The 25,775-nt window shown below is 46.6% G+C and overlaps 1 protein-coding gene across 1 annotated transcript in view; it reads left to right on the forward strand.

Annotated features, from left to right (window-relative positions):
* PRKCB (protein kinase C beta) overlaps positions 1–25,775 on the forward strand; it is a 198,289-nt gene that overhangs the window by 162,871 nt on the left and 9,643 nt on the right. Inside the window, exon 16 of the mRNA XM_063315016.1 lies at positions 7,605–7,745. Coding sequence (XP_063171086.1) covers positions 7,605–7,745 — 141 coding nt within the window. The remainder of the gene's footprint in view (positions 1–7,604; positions 7,746–25,775) is intronic.

A 25,775-nucleotide genomic window follows, 5' to 3' on the forward strand; every position in this document is an offset into this window, starting at 1 on the left:
CACTGAATTTCCCACGAGCACCTCTGCGAGTGGCACCAGATTGGCTTTCTGGCTGCCGCATCTCACTCCCGGATCAGGAGGATTCTGGCTTGTTGCCGCAGCCGCAGGTTGCCTGGAGCTTCTTCGTAGGCCAGGTGTTCTGATACTTTGACCACTTGTTCTTCTGCATCCTGTTGCAAATGAAAGCCTCTCATGGCAAGAAGGTCTCCCATGCAGGGTTGATGGATCTCAGAAGTGCTTCACGTTGCTTCGGGTTGGATACATGGCCAGGGCGGGGCCCTTGTAGCACTTCTTTGGTTGAGCTTGTACAGTGTAGAAAACAAATGTCTTCCCAGCGGAAGGCTGTTACCGTGGAAATTCCAGTACAGAATGAAAAGTATTCCTCTACCTGCTTAGATTTGATGGGGTAGATCAATTAAGATTTTCCATAAAAGGTCTCACTCAGTAGTTGCCAGAAGGAGAAGGAGAAGGAGAAGGGCAGAATAGATGCCAGAAGGGAATTGCTGAAGAAAGACCCAACTTTTTTTTCTCTTGTCCTCCACAAAAGAAATGAGGGATCTTGCTAGGTTTGTGGCTCCAGAGTCCTTTGACCCACTGAGTAACTGACAGTGCAAAGGCTAGTCCTGAAATAACCTCAGTGACTGAAATCCAACACATTGTGACAGACCCGGGTTTTATTTTCAATCAGCCACGCATCTCCCTTCTGCCCTCCCCATGCATCATTTTCTTTCTGCTACAGTTGGAGGGGTCGGAGGAATTCCTAAGACTCAGCTCCCTCCCTGCTAGAAATCCCACCCAGAGGTCCCCGTCCCCACAGGTCCATCTGTGCAGCCTCAGGACTGGAAACTCCAGGGAGAGTGCACTTTAAAGGCAAACGTGTCCTGTGAGTTATGCAAAGCTCTTGACCTTTGCTGAGGTTGCAGAAGAGCTGCAGCTCACTTGGGGCCCTTTCAGAGTGCAATGGCATCCTGACCAGGTCGGGCGGCTGGTGTTACAGGAAAAAGCCATTCAGCAGTGCCTGGTTTTTTGAGAGGGCTGGGCGGCCACTTGTGGGTAGCTGGGCCGTTGACCTTCTCAGAAAGCAGGGTTCCTGTGCACCTTTTCCTCCCCCTCATGGGCATTCGTGCCCTCACCCCTTCACTTCTGCTCCCCTTGCTGCTGCTGCAGCGGCATCAGTCTGCTTCGCTCCCGCCCTCTCCCCTTGCTCAAGATGGCCACAAAGCCTGCAGAAGGACTGGAATGACCCATTCTGCCCCTGCGGCCACCCTTCCCTTTCCTGGGGCCTGGGGTGGGGGAGATCTGTGCCCAGTTCACTGTCCAACAGGAGTCTGGCAGGGTTTTCTTTGAATTCTGCGCCTTGAAGTTTCCTGTGGGAAGTTTTGTGGCCAAATCACCTTGGATACTGGGGAATGCTCTCAGGCCATGCAGAACCAGCAGTGATAGGCTGAAGATGTGTGTTTTGCTTTTCATGGTGGGAAGCAAATATTCTGTGCCAAAGCTACTTTCAGAAGTCATAGAATCATAACGTGGGAAGAGATATCAGAGGTCATCTAGTCCAGCCCCCTTCTCAGTGAAGGATCTGCTGAAGTATTTCAGACCAAGGGCTTTCCAGCTCTGTTTGAAGACCTCTGGTGACGGGGGACATTGCACTGAGTGAGGCCATCTGTTCCACTGAGCAGAGCTGATGACTCTGACTATCAGGAAATTCCTCCTAATAGCTAATCTGCACCTGCTTCCCATTGGTTCTGGTCCTGCCCTCCTCCATGGGACAACCCTTTAGACTTCAGGAGATGGATATCCTATCTTCCCCATTTTCCCTCTGTAGGCTATATGTCCCCGCATCCTTCACCCAACCTTCCTCTGAACTCACCCCAGCTTGAGGTGGTGCATTTTAGACTCTGGCCCTGGAAGTTGGGCCTGGCCAAGGCAGAGTGGAGTGGAACAGTCCCTGCTTTCCGGGCATCCCAGCTTAGCGGTGCACCCCTTGGAGAGAACGTGTTGGGCTCCTACGGCTGGGGCGCCCCCTCCCCTCCCCCATGGCTTCTCTCGCTTTGGGCCGAAGAGCCCAGCAGCTCCCGGGGTGCTTCACTGGGGGGACGCCCCCTCCCCTGGCACCAGCAGTGACCACACGGACCCTGAAGTTGTGCGTCCCAGGAGGCTGCAAGGGCGGCTGGCAGGGCAGGAGTGAGCCGACCCCTCTGCAAGGCTGCAGCTGTAGCCGTTCCAGGAAGCTGTGCCCTGGGACTCCTGGGGGAGTGATTGAGCAATAACTGTGATGAACTTCCTGTCAATTTTATTTCCTTTTCCAAATGGAAGGCAGCAAATTGGCAAGAGATAAGACTGATTGAAACATCTGCTGGATTTTCAGTAATCGCTTTTCACACTTCTGGCAAATGCCAAGACTGAATGGAAGCAACCGAAGCAGGGAAGGGGTGGTGGTGGAAAGCAGGCTGTGGGCACCCTCCCTTTCCTGCCGCACTGCTGCTGCCTTTATTTTGAGCCTGGGGAAGATATGACACACACTTACATAACGCTACATTAGAGTACGCACCGAAAATCATGCAGTGTGAACTTGAGTATGCCACCCCCCAAAAGCAGCGATGCCCTGCCATCTCCCTGCTCCTGGCAGCTCTGGCTGCAGTGTTAGGAACAGAGTCCGCGGCAGGTGCACTCTGGTGGCAGAAGGGGAGGGACTCTCCCTGTTAACATGCCTTCTTGGTGCCAGGAGTTTTTTGCCTTCCCCACCCCCAGGCCTGGAGAGACTCCCCAGCCCAGCGGGCAAAAAGGAGGCCGGCCTTTTGGAAAAGTGGTTTATTCTGCAGCTGCTTCTTGGGGAGAGATCTGCTTGGCCCAAATATACTGAAGTCGGTTTGCAGAGGAGTCGCACCTCCGGCTGCAAGAGGACAAGGCGTCCTCCTGGGTGGCAGCAGCTCCCCGGAGAAGGAGATGCTTCCAGCTGTTGAACATGGAGCTGGAGCAGAAGAGGAGAAAGAGAACCTGGTGCACATCCTGGGGCTCAGCTGGCTCTGCCCCCCACCCCCACCCCAGAGGGAGGACTCTTCAAGCTAGGATGCATGGCCACTGCTCAGCTGCTTCTGAGCAAGGGAAACCACTGACCCCAGTCAGCCATTGCAGCTTCTGAGATCTTGTAGGGCACGTTGGGCTACAAAGGAATCTCCTCCTCAGGGTGCTGGCAGAAGTCAAGAAGATAGGCATTGGGGAACTGAGGTGGGGCCAACCCTAATCTGGAATTTGGGCCTCAGTCTGGTGGTTCTAGAGCACCTCCTGCACCTCAGTCTCTCCCAACTCTAAAACCCCATGAGTCTCTGCCACCAGAAACTGGGTTGCTTGGGGCAGGGAGCCCAGAAGTTCTTGCAGAAATCACCTGAGGGCCAGCAAAGAAGGAAGCACTCCTGTCACCCAAACTGTGAGATTCCTTTCCACAGCTGTGGAGGTGCTAGTTTGGGTAGCAAGCTTTGTGGAAGTGGCTCCCTCCCCCCCACTTCGGTAGTACATAGAGTTGGCTGTGAAACAGACGTGTTTTCACTGATGTTTTGTAGAACAACAGCTTTTATTATGATCTCTGGAGTCTCTTTGCATCTGCTCTGGAGACCCTGGCGTGTCACCAGATAAGCAGGAGCACTAGCTTTCCCCTCTGTGTGGGGACTTTCAAAGGAGGTTGGAACAACTCAGTTTCCAGGTGAATAGACTGGCAGCATCCAGGAGCGTCAACCCTCTGCCCCCCCCCCCATATTGGAGGCAGAAATTGCTCTCATCCTTGGTGCAGCTGCCAGTTTGCTGGTCCCTGGAAAATGAAGCAGGTTCCTTTCCCTGGCGGGCCCTGCCGTAGTGCAGCCAGTCGAGCAACAGGGTACCCGGCCAACCAGGGCTCCAATCGCCCATGTTCCAAGCAAAGCCAAGAGCGTGGCCTGTTTCTCTGCAGGCAGAGTCTCAACTGGCTGGAAATAGTTTTGCTTAACTGTGGCAAGACCAGCCTCAACCATCTGGGATGTGCTGAGCCTGGCAAACCCCCCGCCCCCACAAGTATTTTGATGTGAGAAATTCCTTTTGCTGAAACAAACACAGCTTCCTTCTGCTCCCCTTGGAGCAGTCCGAGAAGTTCAGCGAAGCAGAGCTGGCGGGCAGAAGCTTTGCCTCCTGAACCCGTGTCTCTCTCCGGGATGGGGGGCGGAGGAGGAGGAGGAGGCGGCGGCCCTGCACTGGGGAAGGAAGAGGCAGCAGTGGGAACCACTTGCCATTCCGCCTCCATCACATATGGCACAACTTTAATTCCACCGTGCCAACTGCTGCCAGCAGGCTCCTTCTGCATTGTACATAGAGAGATACCGAGAGTGGGAGCCTCCCTGGAGCTGTGTGCAGTGGCTAATTCTGTGACAAGGGACCCAGCGGAAGGGGTTGGGGGTGGGGAATAGCGCAGAACACCGTGTTGGGCTGCAGAGAGATACAACCATTTCTCAGTCTGCCCCAGCATGAAAAAGCTGGCTTTTCTGGCCCAGCCCTCTCCTGATGAGGCTGGGAATCCTGCCTTTTCCCCATTTTTCCCAGCCATCAGAGGCTACAATCCACTTGGCCACTTCATCCTCTTTTATCGGAATGAATGTAATAAGGATGTGTAGGCTTTCCAAGGGCTGAATTTGGCACACCCTAATTTCATTTGAGCCTCATAGAATTTATCCTGCTTCTGCTAGGCAGAACCTGGAGTTGTGCAAAGCTCTGCTTACTGGTTAGTTGTATTGCCTCAACCTTCATGAGGTTTCTCCTGCTCAGCCAAATGAGGCTTCCTTTAAGCAGACGGACCATGAAAGGATTCTAGGGGTCCAGCGCTGGGTATCAACTGCTGCTCTTGCATCCCCTTAAGATGTGCGGCAGGCCTCCCCTTCGCTTTGAGGCTGCTGGCTTGGTCCTCAACCCCGCTGGAGTCAGATGCCATGACTGAAGTACAGCCTCTGCTGAAACCTCTCTCTCTGCTGAGGACTGTATTCTAAGCTGCTCACAGCAGCAAACAGACCCCTTGTTTTGTACGCCTTCCTCTGTAAAGCACTAGCTGTCCTGACCGTGCTCTTTTCTGACCACGGCAGAGACCAACTTCGAACCCTTAGCCCTTCCCTCCTCCCGACGAACGTTGCTCCTTGTGACAGACCGAAAAAGAAGGCTGGCTGTGCTCTTCTCGGGACCCTCTTTCACAGTTCCTCTGTGGCCTATCTAGCTTTTAAATCCGCCATCTGTCTTCCATCTCAGAAAGGAAGGAAGCCAAATACCACCGCCAGGATATTAACATGTCTGCCGCCGCCCAGGGCTCGCTGTGCTGGCCAGAGAAGGTTTGGCTGGAGGAGACTCGGGGAAGAAAAACTGCCACCGTGCATTCTCTGCTTTCCCTGAGAACTGGCTGTTTCATTAAGCCAAAGCCTTCAGGGCCGGATGCTGCCAATTCCTTCATGTTCTCAGTGTTAATGAAAAAGAGATTCCAAAAGCAGATCATTATTCTTTGAACGGTGTGGCAGCATTTGCACTTAATTGCTTTGATGTTGTAGACTTGTAGAGATTTCCTCCGCAGTAACCCACTGCTTCTTCTGTCACCTGGGAAGGCAGGCCCTTTGCTAAAGATGGGGATCTTCTCAGACAGGGCTCCTTTGAGGGTGCAGAGACTCTTCCCCCCACCCCCCATCCCATCTCCCAATTGCCCATCAAAAATACTAAAGCTCAAACTTTGGTTAACAAAATTGCTGTGTTCACTTGACCAGCTTTGCCTAAAGAAGTAAACCATTTGTGTGCCTTGGTTCACGTCACATGCTTAAAATGAGGGCTGCATTATACAGTGAATTGCTCGGCTCCATTTCAGCTTTCTCTAGAGTGTTGGGCAAAAACAGCCTGTGTGCGTTCGTCTTCTCCTTCATCATAAGAGTGCATGCGACTGAAACCAACAACCCTGTAGCCGACCAATCTCCCTTTCAACCATCCACCTCTCGGAATGCCACCAGGGTTTGTGTAGGATCTTCTGAAAGCACGTGTTTTCTGTGCCTGTAAATGATAAGCAGCAGAGGGGCAGATGGGCCTGGGGCAGCAGCTCTTCCAGTCCTTCCAGTTCTAATCCTAACTTTTTAAATGGTGATAGATTTACCAGTTGAGGATGATGGCTAGAAACAAATTTCCCAAATGCAGTAAAATTTGGGTGTGTGGACATTTGTGGATGTTTGAAGTTAAGGCAGCGCTGAATGAATGGTACTTAGTCCCCAAAGTTACGGCCATTGCAACGCCCCCGCAGTCACATGATCAAAATTCAGGTGCTTGGCAGCCAGCCCACACTTAAAAACCTCAGGGGTGCTTCAACTCTCCCCACCCACCTGTCTCCCTTCATCTCTGCCCTTTTGGCCGCCCTGCACAGTGGCACTCCTTGGCGCCAGTGGTAGCGCTGGCGGCACTGAGGCTGAAGTAGAGGACTGGGGGCAGCGGCATCCAGCTGAGACTGCCAAAGGCCCCAGGCCTCTAATTCAGCCCCAGCACCGCTGGTGCCACCACCACCACTGAGGGGTGCTGCCCCAAGCCCTGCGCCATGGCCAGCCACCCCGGCACCACAGCACAAAGCTCCCACCGCCCCTGCGCTCCACAGGCTCTGCTGCCCCCATCTGACCTTTGCTGTCTTCTTCCTCCCACTGCTGACAACACTCACGTGACCTGGACCTATGCAAGGCAGCTGCTGACCGCACCAGACCTTCTTCCCAAGACCACGTGTGCACTTCTCTGCATTGTGCACATGCTTCTCCAAATCACACACTGTCGTCTCACGATGCTGTGCCTGGCCCTCTCCAAATCGCGCACAGCCTTTTCGTGATGCTTCCTGCAATGCTTCTGAGGTCCTCCGAAGGACGAATGCCGCTGTTCAGGACAGCCAGAAGGGCAGAGGTGGGGGGGAGAGTGGGGGGCAGTTCAAGAGGAGTCCGTCCCTTATCTTACCAAGGCTGGGGGCTGGGAGGAGCCAAGCCGGGAACGGCTTGGATCAGGGTGAGCCTCGCCTAACAACCGGTGGGATTTGGTTAGCGCTAGCAATGGGGGCCGCAAGGATTTCCATCGCTAAGCAATGCGGTCACGTGATGTCGTGTTCTATGACCACGGTGCTTCAGGATGGAAATTCCAGTCCCAATTAATGTCGTAACCCAAGGATTACCTGTATTAGTAGGTTTCAGTACAACTGAACGTGCTGATTTTGACTGCCTGATTAACTGTCTCTTTTGAACTGAATTGGCCATCCTGTGCAGCCTGTCCAAGAGAAGCTGTCTGAGTTCCCCCTGAGAGATGAGAGAGAGCGCCTGGGGTCAGGTCTTCTTGGTGACCACCCCATCTATGGAAAACCCTTCCCTTGAAGTTGGACTGCCCCACCTTGGAATGCTTCGAGAACGCCATTAAAACACCAATATGTTGCTGGGTCTGTGGAGCCTAGAACCTTTGGTCATAGCCGGGTAGCAGGATTATGTGGTGGAAAACAAATGATTTAGGAGTTGAGGATGATAGTTACTAACATGGTGCTCTCATTCTGACAGCTTTGTGTCTAAGAGAAAGGCGAACCACTTTCTTTTCCTTTGTTCAAGCTCATGACCAAGCATCCGGCTAAGCGGCTGGGGTGTGGCCCTGAAGGAGAACGGGATATCAAAGAGCACGCCTTCTTCCGATATATTGACTGGGACAAACTTGAGCGGAAAGAAATTCAGCCTCCTTTCAAGCCCAAAGCTGTAAGTTCCTTTCTTTTCTTTCTCCCCTCTCTTTTTCAGCCCTGGAATAATGTGCCTCTTTCTGAATGCCCACAATAAGATCTTTTCTTTCTCAGACAAGGGCTATGTTGTTTGTATTAAGAACTAATTTTGGGGAATGCAGGGTTTGCCGATGACAATTTTATTATGTAGTTCCCTTGCTTCATTCAAAGAACTACATGGCAGTTCGGAAGTTAATTGTTTTCTTCTACGATGCATCCATTAAAAGTTTCACTGAAAAAACATAATTCTACATATGAAGAATATCAGAAGATACATACATATCACACTTAAGTTGAAAGTTCTAGCTGGTCTTCTCCCTAGTAAGCTTGCTGTATGGTGGAGGAGAGTTGTTGGAGTGAGCTGTCCCCTCTGGCCAGAAGTGAGTTGACCAGCGCAGATTTGTAGAGGTATTTGAGCATCTATAACTCAAGAAAATGGAATGATTACACAATGGAGCAGAAGTCTTTTTCTTTTTTTCCTTTTGAAGACAAGGTGTGTGAGCTTCTACACCTACTTGAAAGATTCGTCTGATATATGCCTGCTCTGTGGTAAAGATGTGCTTAGGATCTCTTTTTCTACATTAGTTCTGCTTGCACCTTATGTGTTTATGTCAGAGATATGAACAAGTACTATGCTATCTGCTGTTGGCCAGTACAATCTGTAGGAAACACTGTTTTCTATCTGGTGAAGCACAGTTCTTAAAGCAAAAGTCTGGTGAGGCCAGGAGGCCTGAGTGTCCAGACAAAGGCATCCTTAAAGCAGATTAGGTGGGATCTGGCTTGCCACACTACATGTCAGGATATGCCTAGTTGAACAACACGCCTTTCTTCAGGATGCTATGGGACTCAATTCTTTCCTAGGCTGGACTCTTTGATGGACTCCGAGGGCCAACAAAAGGTCCTTTTCATTACATCTAAACTGAATCTTGCCCCCTAGCTCAGCAATCTCCTCTATATATCTGAATCCTTAATGAAATGGCAATTTATTCAGCATGTAAAAGGAGGCAAGTGATTCTTGAATAGAGTCAGTGTATCTGAACCCAATTTTCCAGCAATTCAGAGGGGCTTCCTTCCAAAGAATGTTGCCCAAAATGTGGTTTGTATTTCTGAAAGCAGGGCAGCTTTCAGTTGTCCAGAGCTAATTGGTTCCACTGGTTTCAGTGAAACTTAATTATGACAAAGCTTGTTAGATTTTAATCGGTCTGCATTTCCTTCTCAAATGGAAATTGGCTCCAGGCTGAGATCCTTTCTCTAGTTCTTATTCTGATCCAATTCTCAGTACCAGCTCACTCTCTCCAGATTCTTTTCTGTTGAGCCCCTTGCTCTGTACCAGGCATTGTTCTGCAACATGGTCACACAACCATTTGTCACCCTCCCCAATCCTGTATCAACAGAAGTGTGTGTCAGCACCTGGCGTAGATTGGCCCTGGCAGATCTTTGCCTGATGTCTTTGCATACCGATTGCCAGCCTGCCTTGCGCTGACGTCTGTTTAAACATTTACATGCCACTTTTCATTCAGATAATTATGGGTGGGTTTTTAAAACAAAAAGAAATTACTGCCTTACATAGAACCCAATGGTTTGAAAAAACTGTCTGTGTTTTGATGGAGCAAGCAAAGCTCAGACAAACAACTGGCAGTGGGTTTCAGAAAATCAGTCACAACATAGAATGTCTCTTACTATCTTGATTTCAGCAAAGTATTTACAAAATACCCCGTGACATTCTGATTTTGCACACTGTTAAACTAGAGGAAAAATCCATTAGAGACCTTCTGTGAGTGCCAGTTCTGCCAAGGCCAGAAACAAATAGATGGAGACTATCCTCCTTGCCTCAGAGAGTGGCTTCCAGCCCATTGCAGAAGAAAAAGGCACACGAATTTACACCTTCACTTCACTATAAACAGGGCTTGCATTTGATACACAGCTTTGCTGGAACTCTTCCCTGACAGCTTCATTAGGGTTGAGGGGGCTTTAATATAGAATAAATATATTATCAGAGGTCTGTGTCCTCGAATTGCGCTTGCTTCCAGTCTGGTAAGAGGGAAGTTCCAAGAGTTTCATCACTCAGCAGGAAGCATTCATCTCCTCGGTAGTGGGAGAATTTCCCAGAGACTGCTCCCAAGCAGGATTTATGATCTTCTGACTGGAAGGGATGCAAAAGGGGCAACCGCTCTCTTGGAGGCCAAAGCTCTAATGGAGACATTCATATTCACTTCATGACCAGGGCTGCTTTTGATGATTCACCAAACGGGCAGCAGCCAGCTATGAGGTCTGATGTTTGCAACAGTGTAAATGTCCAGTACAGGCAAATGTTCAGCTTTTTGCTAAAGATAAGTGCCAGAATGAACTAGCTCTGATTGACCAGTTTAAAGAGGGCATTCCAAACATTTTGGAAGCATTAATCCATCTCACAAACAGAAGGCTCGAAGTACTGTGGCACATGGTGCATGGGGAAATGAGAGAGTGCTACTGCCTCTCATTGCCCTGTCCTCTTCTTCCATCCACTTGTCAGAATCTCTGGATGTCAAACCCATGTAGATGAGAGCCAGCAGTGCCAGTGTACACAGGGTCTTTGCTTATATAGTGGAATTTCTGGCCGTTTTGCAGAAGGTTGCCCTGTTAAATTTCCCCACTTTGAAACAACTGTGAAGTGCTGTGCATGTGGATTAGAAGAGTGTGTTGCAAGCAAATGCCCAGACACTCCAAGCCTGGTTTGTTGGGAAATGACTCAGTCCTCTCCACCAGGAGCTTGAGGAGGAGGAAATCTGACAATTAAGTGGAGCTCAGACATAAAGCACTCACCATGGACCCACTTGGCAATCAGTTTGCATTTATGACCATTGCAGTGTCCTGTGGCCATGTGATCACAACTTTTGACCTTCCCAGCCAGCTTCTGGCAAGCAAAATCAATGGGGAACCTCATGATTTGCTTAACAGCCACTTGGTTTGCTTAATGCCCACAATGATTCACTTAACGACTGCCGCAAAAAAGGTTGTAAAATTGGGTCAGATTTGTTTAATGACTGCTTCGATTAGCAACCAAAATTCCGGTCCCAGTTATGGTCCTTTAACTGAGGACTACCTGTATTGAGATTGAGATCACTGTGTACTGAGATCGTTTCACAATTTTCACCTTCAGAATTTTGTAACTATTAGGGATCACTCTCCCATTTCTCTGATTTCCAAAATTTTAGGAAGGCTACAGAAGATCTGTGTTTTTACTTGGTTAATTCTCAGGGGGGCCTACAATCTGATTTGCATGAGTACTTAACTGCCTTTGACATGTGCTATGGAACATTTGAATGCACAATGATGCTCTATGGTTTAGCAAATGTTTCTTCAAACTTTATAAGGCTTATGGACCACATTTTCACATATTGAACTCTTAACTGCTACAATATTTGGATGACCTGTTAATTTTCTGAAGATCCAGGTACCAAACTGAACATATCTAAGCTTTGCTTAACTGGCTTTGCCAGTACATCATGTATGCTAAGCTAGAGAACCATGTCTTTGGTCTGACTTGAATTATTTAGAATTCCATATCATTTCTGAGGACACCCAGATGGACTATGTAAGTGGTCTCTGTGCTTCTCCTGGTTGGTCCATGAAAAGTGAAGGAGCAGCATATGGGAAGACTTTTTAAACTTTTATCATCACTTCATGTCTCATTTTGCACCATGCGCATGAGTTCTAATGCAGCTTACTAAGAAAGGGGCCCTGTTCAATAGGATTCTGATGCACAACAGGTGTTTCTATCATTCAAACAAGCTTTTGCCTCCCAGCTCCTTTCCTGCCACCCAGATCTTGCTGGCCCCTTTGTTCAAATGAATGCTTCTGATTTTGCCTTAAATACAACCATTCTCCAGGCTGCTGAGGATTTTGGACTATACTGAGGATTTTTTGGCATTATATTACCAATCCCTTGAACCTTTATTCTAGACAGCTACTGCTAGCAGGAAGGAACTATGAAGTTTTAAATAAGGTACTTTCACGATCAATAATGCTTTTCAAAACTGGTGCCATCTCTTGGACAAAGCTTCATCTCTCATCAAAGTTCAGACAAACCACAAGAACCTGGAATATCTATATCTCAGAAACTCAAGCAGTACAAAATAGGTTGAGCACAATTTCCATCATGATGATGATGATGATGATGATGATTGGTCACACAGTCAGCCAGATGTTTAGACTGGTTTTGGCATTTTTATCCACCTATCGAGTCCTTCCCAAGGACCTGGGATAGGCAAATTTTGTTGTTTGATGGTGTTAAAGGTATTGTTGCAGGATGTGAGCTGTTCCAAGTAAAGCTGCCTTTTGCAATTGACAGATGGTTGCAGATTTTGTCAGTGCTGATGGTGTTCAAGTGGTACTCCAGATGTTTTGGAATTGCACCCAAGGCCCCTATTATTATTGGTACTATATTTGCTTTCTTTTGCCACAGTTGTTCTACTTCTATTTGCAGGTCTTTGTATTTTGTGATTTTCTCCAGCTATTTCTCTTCTATTCTCCAGGTATTGCAATGTCCACTATCCCAACTTTTTTGTCTTTCTTATCAACAATTGTAAAGTCTGGGGTGTTCTGTGGCAGGTGCTATTATTCTTATTCTTATAATTATTTTAAATGTATACCGCCCGATTCTCGACAACTCTGGGAGGCTAATGTTCACATCACCTGTGTCTCTAGTACCCAGAACAAGCAAGTTGATGGGCTTTCATGCAAGTCTAAATATTTTGCTCCCTATGATCTCCCTCCCACCTCTATCACCAACAGTGTGCTGTGATACTCTGGGAACCAGAAGGCATACTTCACCAAACAAATCCTCATGCAGCAGCAGGATGTTTGCCTAGGACCTCAGATAGATCACCTTTAGAGATACCCCCAATTCATCCTTTCCTTTTTCTTGGGAACAGGGAGAATTGCATCAGAGCAGCCAGTTATACATTCCTCTTTCCCAGAGGGAGGAATTTTTGTGGTTGTATCATCACATTTTATGGTTGCATCACCCAGCTGGACATTATGGTATATTTAAGACTATCCAACTTCTTCTCCTGACCTATCTGTCTTCTTGGCAAATCTGATGTCATGCCAAATCTTTAACCACCAAATCAGCCAGTCTGTTGCATCCCCTCATGTGGGTACTTGGGGCCTGCTTTCCTTGCATTATATTACCAATCTAACACATGTCAAGGGCCTGGACACTATACTAGTTCTTGTTGACCTTTTCTTGAAGATGGTTCATTTCATCTCCTGCAGGGGCCACTCTTCCATAGCAGAGATTGCCCAGTTGTCCCACTCTTACGTTTTATGACCTGAAAGCATGCCAAATAATCTCATTCAATTTATCTCATTCAATCAAACAGAGATTCAATTTATGACCTGATTTTGAAGAACTCTTTCAACTTCTGAATGTTAAATTATTTTTCCTTAGTACATCACCCATAATCCAGTGGTAAAGCAGAGAAGATAAATACTACCTTCAAGCAATATCTTTGTGATTATATGAACTACCATGGTGTCAGATGTCCTTCCCCCCTGCCCCACACCCCACCCCTAGCTGGCTGCAGTTTCCTCCTGTTTCCTTGGGATGGGAAGGAAGGAGGGAGGAGGTGGACATTCCTTTCCCTTCAGGATTCCTGAATGGGGAAATGGTGGAGGAGAATTCTTCAGACTTGGGAGAAAGAATGGAAGGAATCAGGGATCCCTCCTGACCCAGCTACCTAGGAGAAAGGGAATGGAAAAGCATCAGGCTCTCCCAGGAATGAAGGAGTGGGAAGGGAGGGATGACTTTGTTGGCAGAATGCTGGGAAAGCCTTTAGCCCAGGAGAGATCAGAAAAGTCACACACCAAGCATTTCTATAAAAATAATTTATTTACAAAAAGCAAAACATATTTAAAGGACTTAGCTCTCATTGAGAGCAAGCCTGGCTTGCTACATATCGGCAGAGAGAAAAAAAAGAGGAAGTAAGAAACAAGTCTGGGCAGGATCCTCCCCCCAGGCAATTTGCATGAAGCACGTGCGAGGAGACAATCAAATACAACCTCTTCACCCGGCCAAAATGATTAGGTACAATAGCAGTCTTAATCGTTAGTAGGAAAACCTCAACACTCCCCTTTTTACACTATAGATTAAGATGCAAACCAATCTTCTCTTGACAACTCTTTGTGTCTTGGTACAGGAAGAGGTTTGGTTAAAATATCAGCAATCATGTCTTTTGATTCACAATATTTTAACATTATTTTTCCTTTGCTTATCATATCTTTGATATATTGATATCTAATATCAATATGTTTTGTTCTATTTCTGCAGGCTTCAGATTTTGCCATAGCAATGCAAGCTTGATTATCTTCATAAACAGTTATAGGCTGGTTCACTTCCATGCCTATGTCTTTTAACAAATGTTTAAACCATGTAACCTCATTACAGGTTTGTGTTAGAGAATAAAACTCTGCTTCTGCAGTGGAAAGAGCAACAAGTGTTTGTTTTCTAGAATGCCAGCCTAAGCTAGATCCAGCAAATTGAATTAAAATCCCAGAAGTGGATTTTCTGTCACTGACATCTGCTCCCCAGTCAGAATCCGCAAAAGCCTGCAATTTCTCAGTTCCAGAGGCATTTAGCTTCAGGCAATAATTCTTTGTTCCTTGCAAATACCTCATTAACCTCTTCAATGCTGCTTTTCCAGTAGATGTAGGCTTCTCTACCTGTCTACTTAAAATGGCCACAGAATTTGAGATATCTGGGCGAGAATGATTTGCAATGTACAGTAAACTTCCAACTGCAGATCTATAGTTCTCTGCCTCAGTTAATTGAGTTTCTCCTATATCTTTCTGAAAATCTATTATCATCGGAGTAGAGACTGGCTTACAGTCTTGCATATTAAAATCTTCTAGGAGCTTTTGAATTTTACTATGTTGGTTTAACAGAAAGCTACCATCCTTGTCTCTGTGTACTTCCAAACCTAGGTAATTGGTCACAACTCCAAGGCTTTTTAATATGAAATGGCTTTTCATGCAGGCTTCAAAATCAAGCCTTTGTTTTTCTGTTGATGTGAACAGCAGCAAATCATCAACATAAATGCACAGATACATACACCCTTGTTTGTCCTTCATATATACACAGGGATCTGCTTTTCCTTTTTCAAAACCAAAACTCTGCAGTTTTTCATCTAATTTTTGGTTCCAGGATCTAGCAGCTTGTTTTAACCCATAGATTGACTTCTGCAGTTCAGACTAGATTCTCCCCTTTTTCATAGCCAGGGGATTGCTGCATGTATAATTTGTGATCTAAATCTCCATAGAGAAATGCAGTTTGAATGTCATAGTGGTTAACTGACATTCCTTTCAGTGCAGCAACTTTTAACAGTAATCTAATTGATTCACCTTTAGTAACTAGTGCAAAAGTCTTGTCAAAGTCTAAATCTTTCCTTTGAGTGAACCCTTTTGCAACCAACCTTGCTTTATATTTTTGGATTTTGCCATCAGCATCCCTTTTCAGTTTGAAAACCCACCTACAACCCAAACAGCGTTCATTGGGAGGTAGATTTACCAGTTTCCATGTTTTATTTTCTTTCAAGGATGCTAATTCCTGTTGCATGGCAGAATGCCAATTTTGTGCAATCTCAGGTGGTAAAGCATTCACTTGTTCTAAAGACTCAGGTTCTGTGAATATGTGAAAAGCCTTTACTGTTTCAGCCTGAAAATGTGATGGAGGAACGCCTTTATTACTCCTCTGAGATCTGCGAGGTAATACAGGGCTTAAATTTTGACTCCTATCACTTTCCTTAGAAGCATCTGTCTCATCAGACAGATCTTCAGTTTGCTTTTCTGGTTTAATGTCCTCATCAGGCAAAAGATCATCATCAGCAAGTCCTTGCTGTTCTCTTGTGGTGGTCTGTTCAACTGGAGAGCTAGAATTTAATCTCCCCCAGTTTTGTTCAGCAAAAGAAGCACTTTTGCTAATTATTAATTTCTCTCCCATTATGAACCTGTAGCTCCTCTGGCTTTGTTCATAGCCAACAAAGATGGCTTTCTTTGTTGTGGGGCCTCCTTTCCTTCTCTGCTGTTTTGGAATGTGAACCCATGCAGTGCTACCAAACACTCTAAGATGGTTTACCTTTGGTTTCACACCATAAAACAAATGGAATGGAGTATCCTGAATCACAGAGTTATACAATCTGTTTTGTACATAACAGGCAGTAGATAAGGCCTCTCCCCAATAATTAAAACATAATTGTGAATCTTTTAGCATGCATTTCATCGCATTTTGCAAGGTTCTGCCCTTTCTTTCAGCAACACCATTTTGCTGAGGGGTGTAAGGGTTAGAAAGAATTTGTTCTATCCCTTTTTCCACTAGGAACCTTCTGAATTTGTGAGAAAGGTATTCTCCTCCTCTATCACATTGGAGTGCAGATACAGGCCTAGGGAATTTTCCATTTGCCCATGTCACAAAACTTTTAAATTTCTCAAATGCTTCATCTTTATGTTTTAAGATGTAGATAAATGTGTATCTTGAGAAATCATCAATGATGGTCATTGCATACCTTGCTTGTCCAAGACTTGGAGCAAAAGGACCAATAATGTCAGAGTGTACAATTTCCAAAGGTCTAGTTGTAACTCTGTCACTCACAGGAGCTTTTAGTGTTTTGCATTCTTTGCAAACTACACAATCTAAGTATTTGTCACAGGGTTTTATCTTTAGGTCAGCACACAGCTGTGGCATTTGTGCTATATACTTGAAATTAGCATGACCAAATCTCCTGTGCATCAGGTGTACACATTGGTCATGATATGGAGTGTTGCCAACTGCAGCCTTGCAGCTTGGCTTTCTTGCATTTTGCACAATGTACAAGGAGTCTTTTAACATACCAGTAGCACACAATTTCCCATTTTTTCGTATCTCACAACCATTTTTCTTAAATGTTATGATATACCCTGTTGCAGCCAATTGTGCCACAGATAAAAGGTTTGATTGTAAATTTGGCACATACAACACACCTTTTACAGTTTCTCCTAAGCAGGATAAATACAAGTCACCTTGCCCCATAATTTTGGTCACAGACCCATCAGCCAAAGATACACTTTGTCTTTCAGTTTTAGACAGTGACACAAAAGAGCTTTTACAATTACATAAATGACAACTGGCCCCAGAATCTAACACCCATACATCAGAATTACCCTTCTCAGCCACCTGTGCAATTTGGCTTGTCTGAAGAGCCTTCTTCTGTGTTGCCCTTGTGTTCTTCTTCTCTGTCTTTCTAGTCTTGGGTCTCATGGCACAGTCTGTCTGCAAATGTCCTGCTGAACCACAAGTGAAGCATTGCTGGCTGGCTAGCGCTGTGGCCTCAGCTTCCTTTCCCTTCTTTTCCCTTGTTTTCTGGTGTTGCAGCTTTCCAGAAGAGATGGGGGGGGGATCTTTCCTCTCTCTTCTCCCATTCAGCGAGTAAGCGCTGTGTAACATACGATGGGGTGAGGTCTGTTTCAGGCATAGCCTCCAGGGTACAAATCAGCGTGTCCCACGTTTCATTCAGTGAGGACAGGAGGATATATGATTTTGTGAGAGGTGTAAATTCCATTCCTCTCTCCTGCAACTCAACAAACAGCTGCTGAATATAATGCAGGTGCTCAGGAAGGCTATCTCCTTCTGCAAGGTAGGCTCTGTACAGCTTTTTCGTCAGAGTAACTTTACTCCCTGCTGTTGCCTTTACATATAAGTCTCTCAAAGCGTCCCAAAGTTGCTTTGCAGACTGCATGCCTTGCACGTGGACTAGCTGATTGTCCTCAACTCCCAAGATAATGGTGGCTCTAGCCCGCTCATCCTGTCTCAGCCATTCAGCACTGGGATTTTGGGGGGTTTGCTCACCAATTGGCAGCCAAAGATTCTCTCTGTGAAGATACATTTCCATCTTCAGGGCCCAATTCAAATAGTTGGTCTCTGATAGGCACTCCAGAGGCATCGCTGAGGGCTGGGAGGTAGCCATGGCTTCTTCCTTCTTTTGCAAGTCACCTCAGCTAGCTTCTTTGTCCTGTAGACCGGCAGTTGCTGGAAAATCTCCAGGTGGCTCCAAAGAAAATCTTCACGGGTCTTTGCTACCTGCCTTTAAATTGTGCATGAGGTGTGGAGCTGATCTCTCTTTTCTCTCTGGGTTTTACTGGGTTGCTCACTGGGCCCATAACCTGTTGGCAGAATGCTGGGAAAGCCTTTAGCCCAGGAGATATCAGAAAAGTCACACACCAAGCATTTCTATAAAAATAATTTATTTACAAAAAGCAAAACATATTTAAAGGACTTAGCTCTCATTGAGAGCAAGCCTGGCTTGCTACATATCGGCAGAGAGAAAAAAAGAGGAAGTAAGAAACAAGTCTGGGCAGGTTCCTCCCCCCAGGCAATTTGCATGAAGCACGTGCGAGGAGACAATCAAATACAACCTCTTCACCCGGCCAAAATGATTAGGTACAATAGCAGTCTTAATCGTTAGTAGGAAAACCTCAACAGACTTGAAGTGGAAGGTGGTGTAAGAACCAGTTCTGACAAGGTCAGAAGCATACAGCCTGTAACTAGGCATAGAAGGAAACCATCCCTCTCATCAAGAGAATGGCTTCAAGTTTGTTGCACTGTTTAGATGGGATAAAAGATACAAAAATTTAAACTTTGGTTTCACTGTATGATTTCCATCAGATACACAACAGTCACTGAAATTTTTTTGTAATAGCTATGTTAGCTTTTTTTTTAAACAATAAATCTACTTACCAGAGATTTGTGTTTTGAATGGCTGCTTATGCCTGTTTTCAGTACTAGTGTTACGGAGAGAAACCTGAAACCTCCCTTTTTAGATCTCACTTTTTGAACTTGCCTGCCAAAATTTTGTTAGTTCTCCCCTTTCCTCTTTCCAGAGGAATGGGTGTTTTTATATTCCTTCTACAGTTTTTGCAGCAGCCTCTGCTTACTCAGCAGGAAGCAATCATTCAGTCAAACACAATGGGAAATCAGCCTCTATTCAGGACATTACCTTTTTGTTGCACATAGCTGAGCACATGGTCTCTCAGAATAGAAAGTTCTCTGGTCACTCCCCTCTGTTTCTTATCTATTCCTCCTATTGAAAACTACTGTCACATGGATGGAGGTTGGGGGGAAGCAAGGGGAGGCTAATGTTGTGTTGTGAAGTTTCAACACAAACTGTGTCCTCTTGTATCCAACATCAGGACACAAGTATGAAAGACCAGGGTTTATATCATAACATTGCAATGCAAATTTGTCCTTTTTTTATCATCAAAGTTTGTACCAGATGGTTATGTGCTGACAGTTACTTTAAAAACAGCTGGATAAGGTATGTTTCTGTTATGTAGCCTGGCTGTTGCCTGGTTGTGGAGTTAGATATGGCTGTGTCCTCTGTCGATGGACACACTCCAAGCTTCTCCATTTAAGGTTAACTTAAGAGAAGGCCCAAATAGTATCATCTCTCCAAGGAGAGCAACCTTGTCTAGATCCAACTGTAGGCTTTAACCAATTGAAGCCTGTCCATAGTACTTTCATTTTGGATTTAAGTTTTTGTTTGTTTATTCCAAACTATCTTCATATATTTCTTTCAGCTTCCCTGGAAACTATAGATAAAAATTAAGAGTTAGCAGAGTATCGTCCATGCACTGATGAAATGTCCGCCTAAAACCACCCAGTGAGTACCCCAGTAGTTCACATAAAGTATATAGTAGGCAAGAGAGAACTTTGTGGCATCCCATAAGCCAATGACCTTGGGAAGGAAGAGGAATCTCTCATCAGCACTTTCTAAGATAGATCTTCCAGGTAGGATAGAAACTATATCATGTTGCCAGAAATATGGTCTAGAAGGATACTGTGATTGGTAGAATTAAACATTCTTCCAAGCAAAACGTAAGCCCATGAGGGAGAAGAATTCTAGCCATGTCCATTCCTTGTAGTACTTTCTACTAAAGGGAAGTTGCAAGGCTGCCTTCTACTTCCAAGGTTCCTGTATACTGTTGCTATGCAGCCAGACAGTCCAGGATATAAATTAAAATGAAATAAGCAACTGCATGAATAACTAAAACAAGTATTCCATTTCTGCTTAACAAGGTCCAGAAGTAAGGCAGCACATCGAGATATTTTTGTCTTATTTGTGAAGTATTATCTCTTTTTCATAAAACTGAAATTAAACACTTTGAAGCTAGAGCTGCTCAAGCCCAAATCCAGAGCAAAATGGGGCAATTGGGATTTTTTAAAAGCTACCAGTGGAGAATGTTGCATTGACCACCAGGAGGCAGGCACCACATGGCCAGTTTCATCCATGCTGGGAATCATCAGGCACAGGTAGCCAGCTCTTGTTCCATGGTGTTCAAATCAAAGGAGCTTCAGGAGCTCAGCATCTTGGATGGAAAAGAAGGCGCTGTCTGCCATGAAGAGCTACTTTTGATACTCCAAGCTTTCAAAATAGCCTTGACTGGTCAATGCCTCTATCTCTCTGTTTTCTTTTATGAGAAACAGGACTGAGTTATTCTTCTTCATGTTCTGACTGACAGTCATTCCAATCCATTATTACTCCTTGGCAACACCCCTTCCCTTTACACCCCTCCCCTCCCATACCAAGTTTCCCTGAAATTTGCTGCAGAGATACCTCCTTCTATTTGTTTGTTTATCAAATTTATATAGCCACCTATCTCATGCAAAGTGACTCTGGGCAGCGAACAATAAAACCAGGGGTTAAAACATTCAATACGACCAGTGAAAATGAACATGGATAGAACAAAATAAATAAAGCAAGATCACAAGAGGGGAGATATTATGTAAAATAGCCAGCGCACAGGCTCCCTCTCACCAGGGGATCCCAGGCTTGCTGAAAAAAAAACAGGTTTTAAGAGCTCTCCAGAAGGTCACAAGGGTTGGGGCTAACCTCGCCTGAAGGAGGGATGATGTTCCAGAGGGCAGGCACCACAGCAGAAGAGGCTCATCTCCTGGGTCCCGTCAGATGGAACTCCCTCGCAGACAGGACCTGCAATGTGCCCGTCCTGACAAACCTGATGGGATGGGTGGATGCAGTCAGGAAGAGGCGCTCCCTCAGGTAAATAGGCCCTATGCACGTAGGGCTTTAAAGGTCAAAACCAACACCTTGAATTAGACCTGGAAGCAAACCGGCAGCCAATGCAGCTCATGGAGCAGCAGTGTGACTAGCTGATCTCTGAAAGCTAATCTGGATTGGACTTGATTGGCACTTGGATGGGGGAACACCAGGAATTCTCAGGGCTGTAGACTGTACTACAAAATGAAAAAAACATGGTGGGAGAAGCAGCAACAAACCACATCTGTGTTGCCATCAAAACAATGGCATGCCAGTTTGGTATAGTGGTTAAGGCAATGGGCTAGGAACCAGGAGACCGAGAGTTCTAGTCCCACCTGAGGCATGAAAGCCGGCTGGGTGACCTTGGGCCAGTCCCTCTCTCTCAGCCCAACCCACCTCACAGGGTTGTTGTTGGGGGGAATAGGAGGAGGAAGGAGTGTTCGGTATGTTCCCCGCCTTGAGTTATTTATAAAAAAAAAAAAATAACAAAGACGGGATAAAAATAAAATAATAAAATAAAATAAAATAATAAAATGTCTATGTTCATGAAATCATCAGGAGTCAAGTTTGACTTGAAGGAGGCTTGACATTATTTACTGGTTGTGGGAATTCTGTTTCCAAAATTCCCCCCCCCCCATCAAAATAAGCCGAGCCTCCAAAAGCAGACTGAGCCCTTGGGAGACATCTTCCCCACTCCCATCTTCCCATCATGCCCTTCTCCAGGCTTCATCCCCTGGCCTCTCTGATGGAGGGGGGGGGGGGGTTGGCATGGGAAATAGGGAGGGCGTCTCTTCCCCCATCCTGGGGTGGGGGCTGTTCTTTAAAGGGCACGGATGGGCACAGGCGCCACTGCCTTCAAGTCGCATCACAGCTGCCCGGTTGCCTTGGCAATCAAAGCAGCAGGTCAGACTGCTGAGTCCATTCCAGGACTGGACTGCAGAAGCCTGATCACCCTCGGATATTCCATGGCCGGCAAAAAAGGGGAATCTGGTCTCAGGTATTCTGATTGCCTCCAATCCCCAATGCAAATGAACATGATATAATTATCACTGTGTTTCTCAAAATGTACATCAGGAGATGGGAGAGGTTTAATTCAGCTTCCTGTGCACTTAAAAATAGAATCATTCTAGCTGATTCCCTGACTTGGTTGGTTTCTACGGTTGATTTGCAAGGGCGTTGAAGGCTTTCAACACACACCTCCTCCTTTCTCCTTAGCTCCAGCTACTGGTGGGGCCATCCAGGGGTAAGAATGACTCTACTTCTGGGAAAACCATTGGTGGGGAAGCTGTCAGGTTTTTGTCTACCAAATCTCTAACAGAAGGGAAGGCAGGCGGTAGGTCCCTTATCAGTCTTACTGGTCGCACTGGGCTTATAGATCACAACTGGGCCAGACGTACATGGACTACAGGCCCGTTAGAGGCAGAGATGCCAAATGTCCTTCTCTCTGGCTGGGTTAGGAGAGATGAGTGTTTTCTGGGACTCAAATCTTGTGGAAAGACATTTTTGAGCATGTGTGCCTTTTGTTTAGTATGGAAGGTGCTTGGCACAGCTTTTTCAAAAGGCTGTGCTAAAAGAAGTACAGTTTAAAAATAACAAGAGGCGTAGACATAGATAGCTATATTTTAATGTAAAGTATTTTACATAGTCAATAATTAAAGACTCTTCAATGCATTTTTCTTTGGAAGACAAGTATGCCCAATCCAACTAATCCTCCAGCCAGGGTTCTGTACTTTTCAATGAGAGATGTGTGGCAGGTCCGATGCTCAGCTCCCACACCTGGGGGGGTGAAGCAAGTCCTCTTTTTCCCTTTCCAAGCACAACCCCTTCCTGGCGGCCTTTGGGTCACAGCAACACTGAGCACAATGGAACACCAAAGAATACGCAAAAGAATTTCCTTGCATCGCTAACAGCCATCCTCCTTTGTCAACCCCCACTGAAGGAGGAGTGGGCCAACGGAAGGAATCAGGCAGGCGATTGGATAGAACGCCCCAGTCGCAGCTGTGCCTCTGTACCATCTGGCCTATATTCCATCCGGCAGCGTATCAGAAGGTGCCGGCCTCCCTGCTGCACGGAAAGGGTGTGTGCACACAGGGGCTCCCCTTCCAGGCATTTCTACTAAAAGCAGGGTTAAGGAAGAGCCAGCGCCCAATGCCGAAAGGAGGCCAAGGGAAGAGAGGGCATCTCTGGAGCCAAGCTGCACTCCTCACTTGGTGCACTAAAAATGCTGCACTTGAATTTAGGGAATATGTAACTCCTAGAGGGGTATCTTGGATTATCTGCTGCTCTCTGCTGAATATATTCTATTTCTGGAGAGAGGGAGAGGGAAGGAGGGAAGGAAATGGGCAAGACTGTCAGGAACATATCAGTGTAAAGTGGTAAGGAATCGCAGTAGTATGGGGAGGGATGCTGAGTTTCTTGGCCCTGCCTCCCCCCCCCCCCCCCCCCGGTTCTCCTTGTCAGCTGGAGCTGCGCTGGTGCTTGGGCTGCCCTCCCTCCAAAGACATTCCAGAGGGGAGCGGCTGGGCTGGGCTGGGCTGGGCTGGGCTGGGCTGGGCTGGGCTGGGCTGGGCCGGGCCGGGCCGGGGGTTGCAAGCAGGCTCAGTGGTAAGGAGGCAGCGTCCATGTTTCAGGAGGCTTGTTGTCCTGCGATCGGCCTTTTCTTGGAGTCTGGGAGGTGGACTTTTGTGTAGTAGTTGTGGCTCAGGGCAACACAGCAAAATAGTTATGTGCTCAGGGCAACATCCCCTTTCTCCATTCAACAGTTGTGAGGGGCTGAAGAGCTGGACAGTTTGCAAGTATGAGTCTTGAATGATTCAAATTCCTACTGTTAAGTTTACAAATGATGCAAATCCACCTCTCTTAGCCAGTGAAAGTTGCATGCCATAGAGGGGGCTTCAAAAATGTTAGTGAAGAGCCACCACCGGGGCGAATGGGCTTTCAGGCTGTGTACGTGAGCGGGAAAAAGGTCCACTTGCACCCTGGAAGCCCCACACCAAGCAAGGGAAGTCCTGGGGCTGCTTTGGTCAGAACGGCCATGACTGCCATTGGAGACACGCCGTTCGTTCTGAGGCCAGCAGGAGCCAGCAAGACCGTAGTCAGTACAGCCATCTGAATGCTGCCCAAGCAGCGGCTGTGTTCCATCGGTAGCTTCTTTCCCTGGCTTCCAAGGCATGATTGGGTGCTGAAAAATCCTCCTGCTGGAATTAAGGATTACGGAATCCCAGCTGGGATCCCAACTCAACAGCCTGGAATTCTCCTCCAGCAATTAGGAGAAGGGGATGACTAACATTACGCTGCCAGGTGGTGTCAAAACTGCTTGAGCTGATCTTCTCAACCTGTTTGGCTGACTGCAGGTGAATCCTTCTAGAAGGATGCTTGCTTCAGATCGGGCATCATCATATGTGGCAAGTTACTGCACCTGCCCTTATCCTTTTAAAAAGATACCAGGTGACTCTGCTGTCACAGTTGGTTTGACACCTGTCCTCTTGCCAGGCAGCAACAATACAGAGCCCAGGCTGGGAGAGCCCCAGCAAGGGGGCCAAGTTCAAAGACAATCACACCTGCACTGTAGAGCCAGGTTGGAATCTTGGACTGCATGCATCCCTTTTCTGGTCGTAAAAATCCAAAGCCCACATCAAGAGGGACTGGCTGCTTTTTATTTTATTTATTTTATTTATTAATCAAATTTATCACCGCCCATCTCCCAAAAGGGACTCCTTTTTAGCATTTTGTTGAGCTGGAAAGGTTTCATCTGGAATACAAGTCGCCTTATGGCAGATTATCTGGATCAGGGAATCTTTACACGTGCACAGCATTGCATTAATTTGCTAAAGAAGTATTTCCTTGCTTCTGCGGACCCAACGTATTCGTTCGGTGCATTTGCACCTTTCTCCGGTGTTTTCATTGCTGATACCAAACGATTGTAGTCTTGTTGTTCCAAGTGCATCTGGTCAGATGGGATTCCCACTGCTTGCCTTCAGTTGCCAGGAAGAAAAAACCCTCCAGCATTTCTCTACTGGTTATTCAATTTTGTGAAAGTGAATTTGATGTGAAATGGCTTTCAAAGGAAAATGAAGGTCAAAAAGTCTTATGGGCTGAGTGATAGTCTTGCTCCTATTAAGGACAAGAGGGGCAGGAGATGGGCATCCATGCTCTCCTTCTCTGGGCAGCCATTTCCTAACGGACTGCAGCCTCTGTGACTTCCATTAAACCCCAGAGAAAGACATCAGGATGAAACTCCTCCCACCCAGGCACCAATTTCAGGGCAGTAGTGATGCTGCTTTGCCCTTGGGAAATGGTTGGAGAATTCTTCGTTCCCCTGGAGACGTTCAGAGAAATTGTCCCCTCAATTCCTTTACGCTTTTTCAATTTTGAAAGGACCTCGCTGTCCAGCTCCAGTTCACAAAGCAGTGGCCAGCCTGCACTGCCAGATAGAGGAGGAAAGGCAGCCCTGGTGCTCAGCGCCCGAGCCCCGTGCGATCTGCAAGCAGCAGAGGCTGCGGCACTGGCCGAAACTCCCTGGGTGCCCTGTGGATGGGAAGCAGTGGAGAACCGGGTATTAGAGTGCAATAGAAGCATAACGTTTGTTTTCTGAAGGGCAAGAGGTGCCTGCATGTACAGCATTGCATGTGTCTGGGACAGCTCTGCAAGTAATTGCAATCCCACCCCATTCTCCTCCTACAATTACTTGCTGAGGCCAGCTGAGAGTCTTCCAGCTTCCCAGCATGTCCATGACAAAGGGACTCTGGGGTTGCACCCGGCTGCCAGAGGAGCCATAAGTATTTTGCACTGTTGATTCTTTTTGTTTCTCTCATTTTGCTTGTGTTGACTGTCTTGCCTGATGCCCTGATTGCAGGGATGGGTGGGGTTGGCAAGGCTGCAAGGGGGACATAGCAAGCTGCATCCAACCTTTGCACTTAGGTTTTTACTTTGCTCCTTTTGCCACC

This window comes from Candoia aspera, chromosome 14, assembly GCF_035149785.1.
Source record: "Candoia aspera isolate rCanAsp1 chromosome 14, rCanAsp1.hap2, whole genome shotgun sequence".
Classification (NCBI taxonomy): Eukaryota; Metazoa; Chordata; class Lepidosauria; order Squamata; family Boidae; genus Candoia; species Candoia aspera.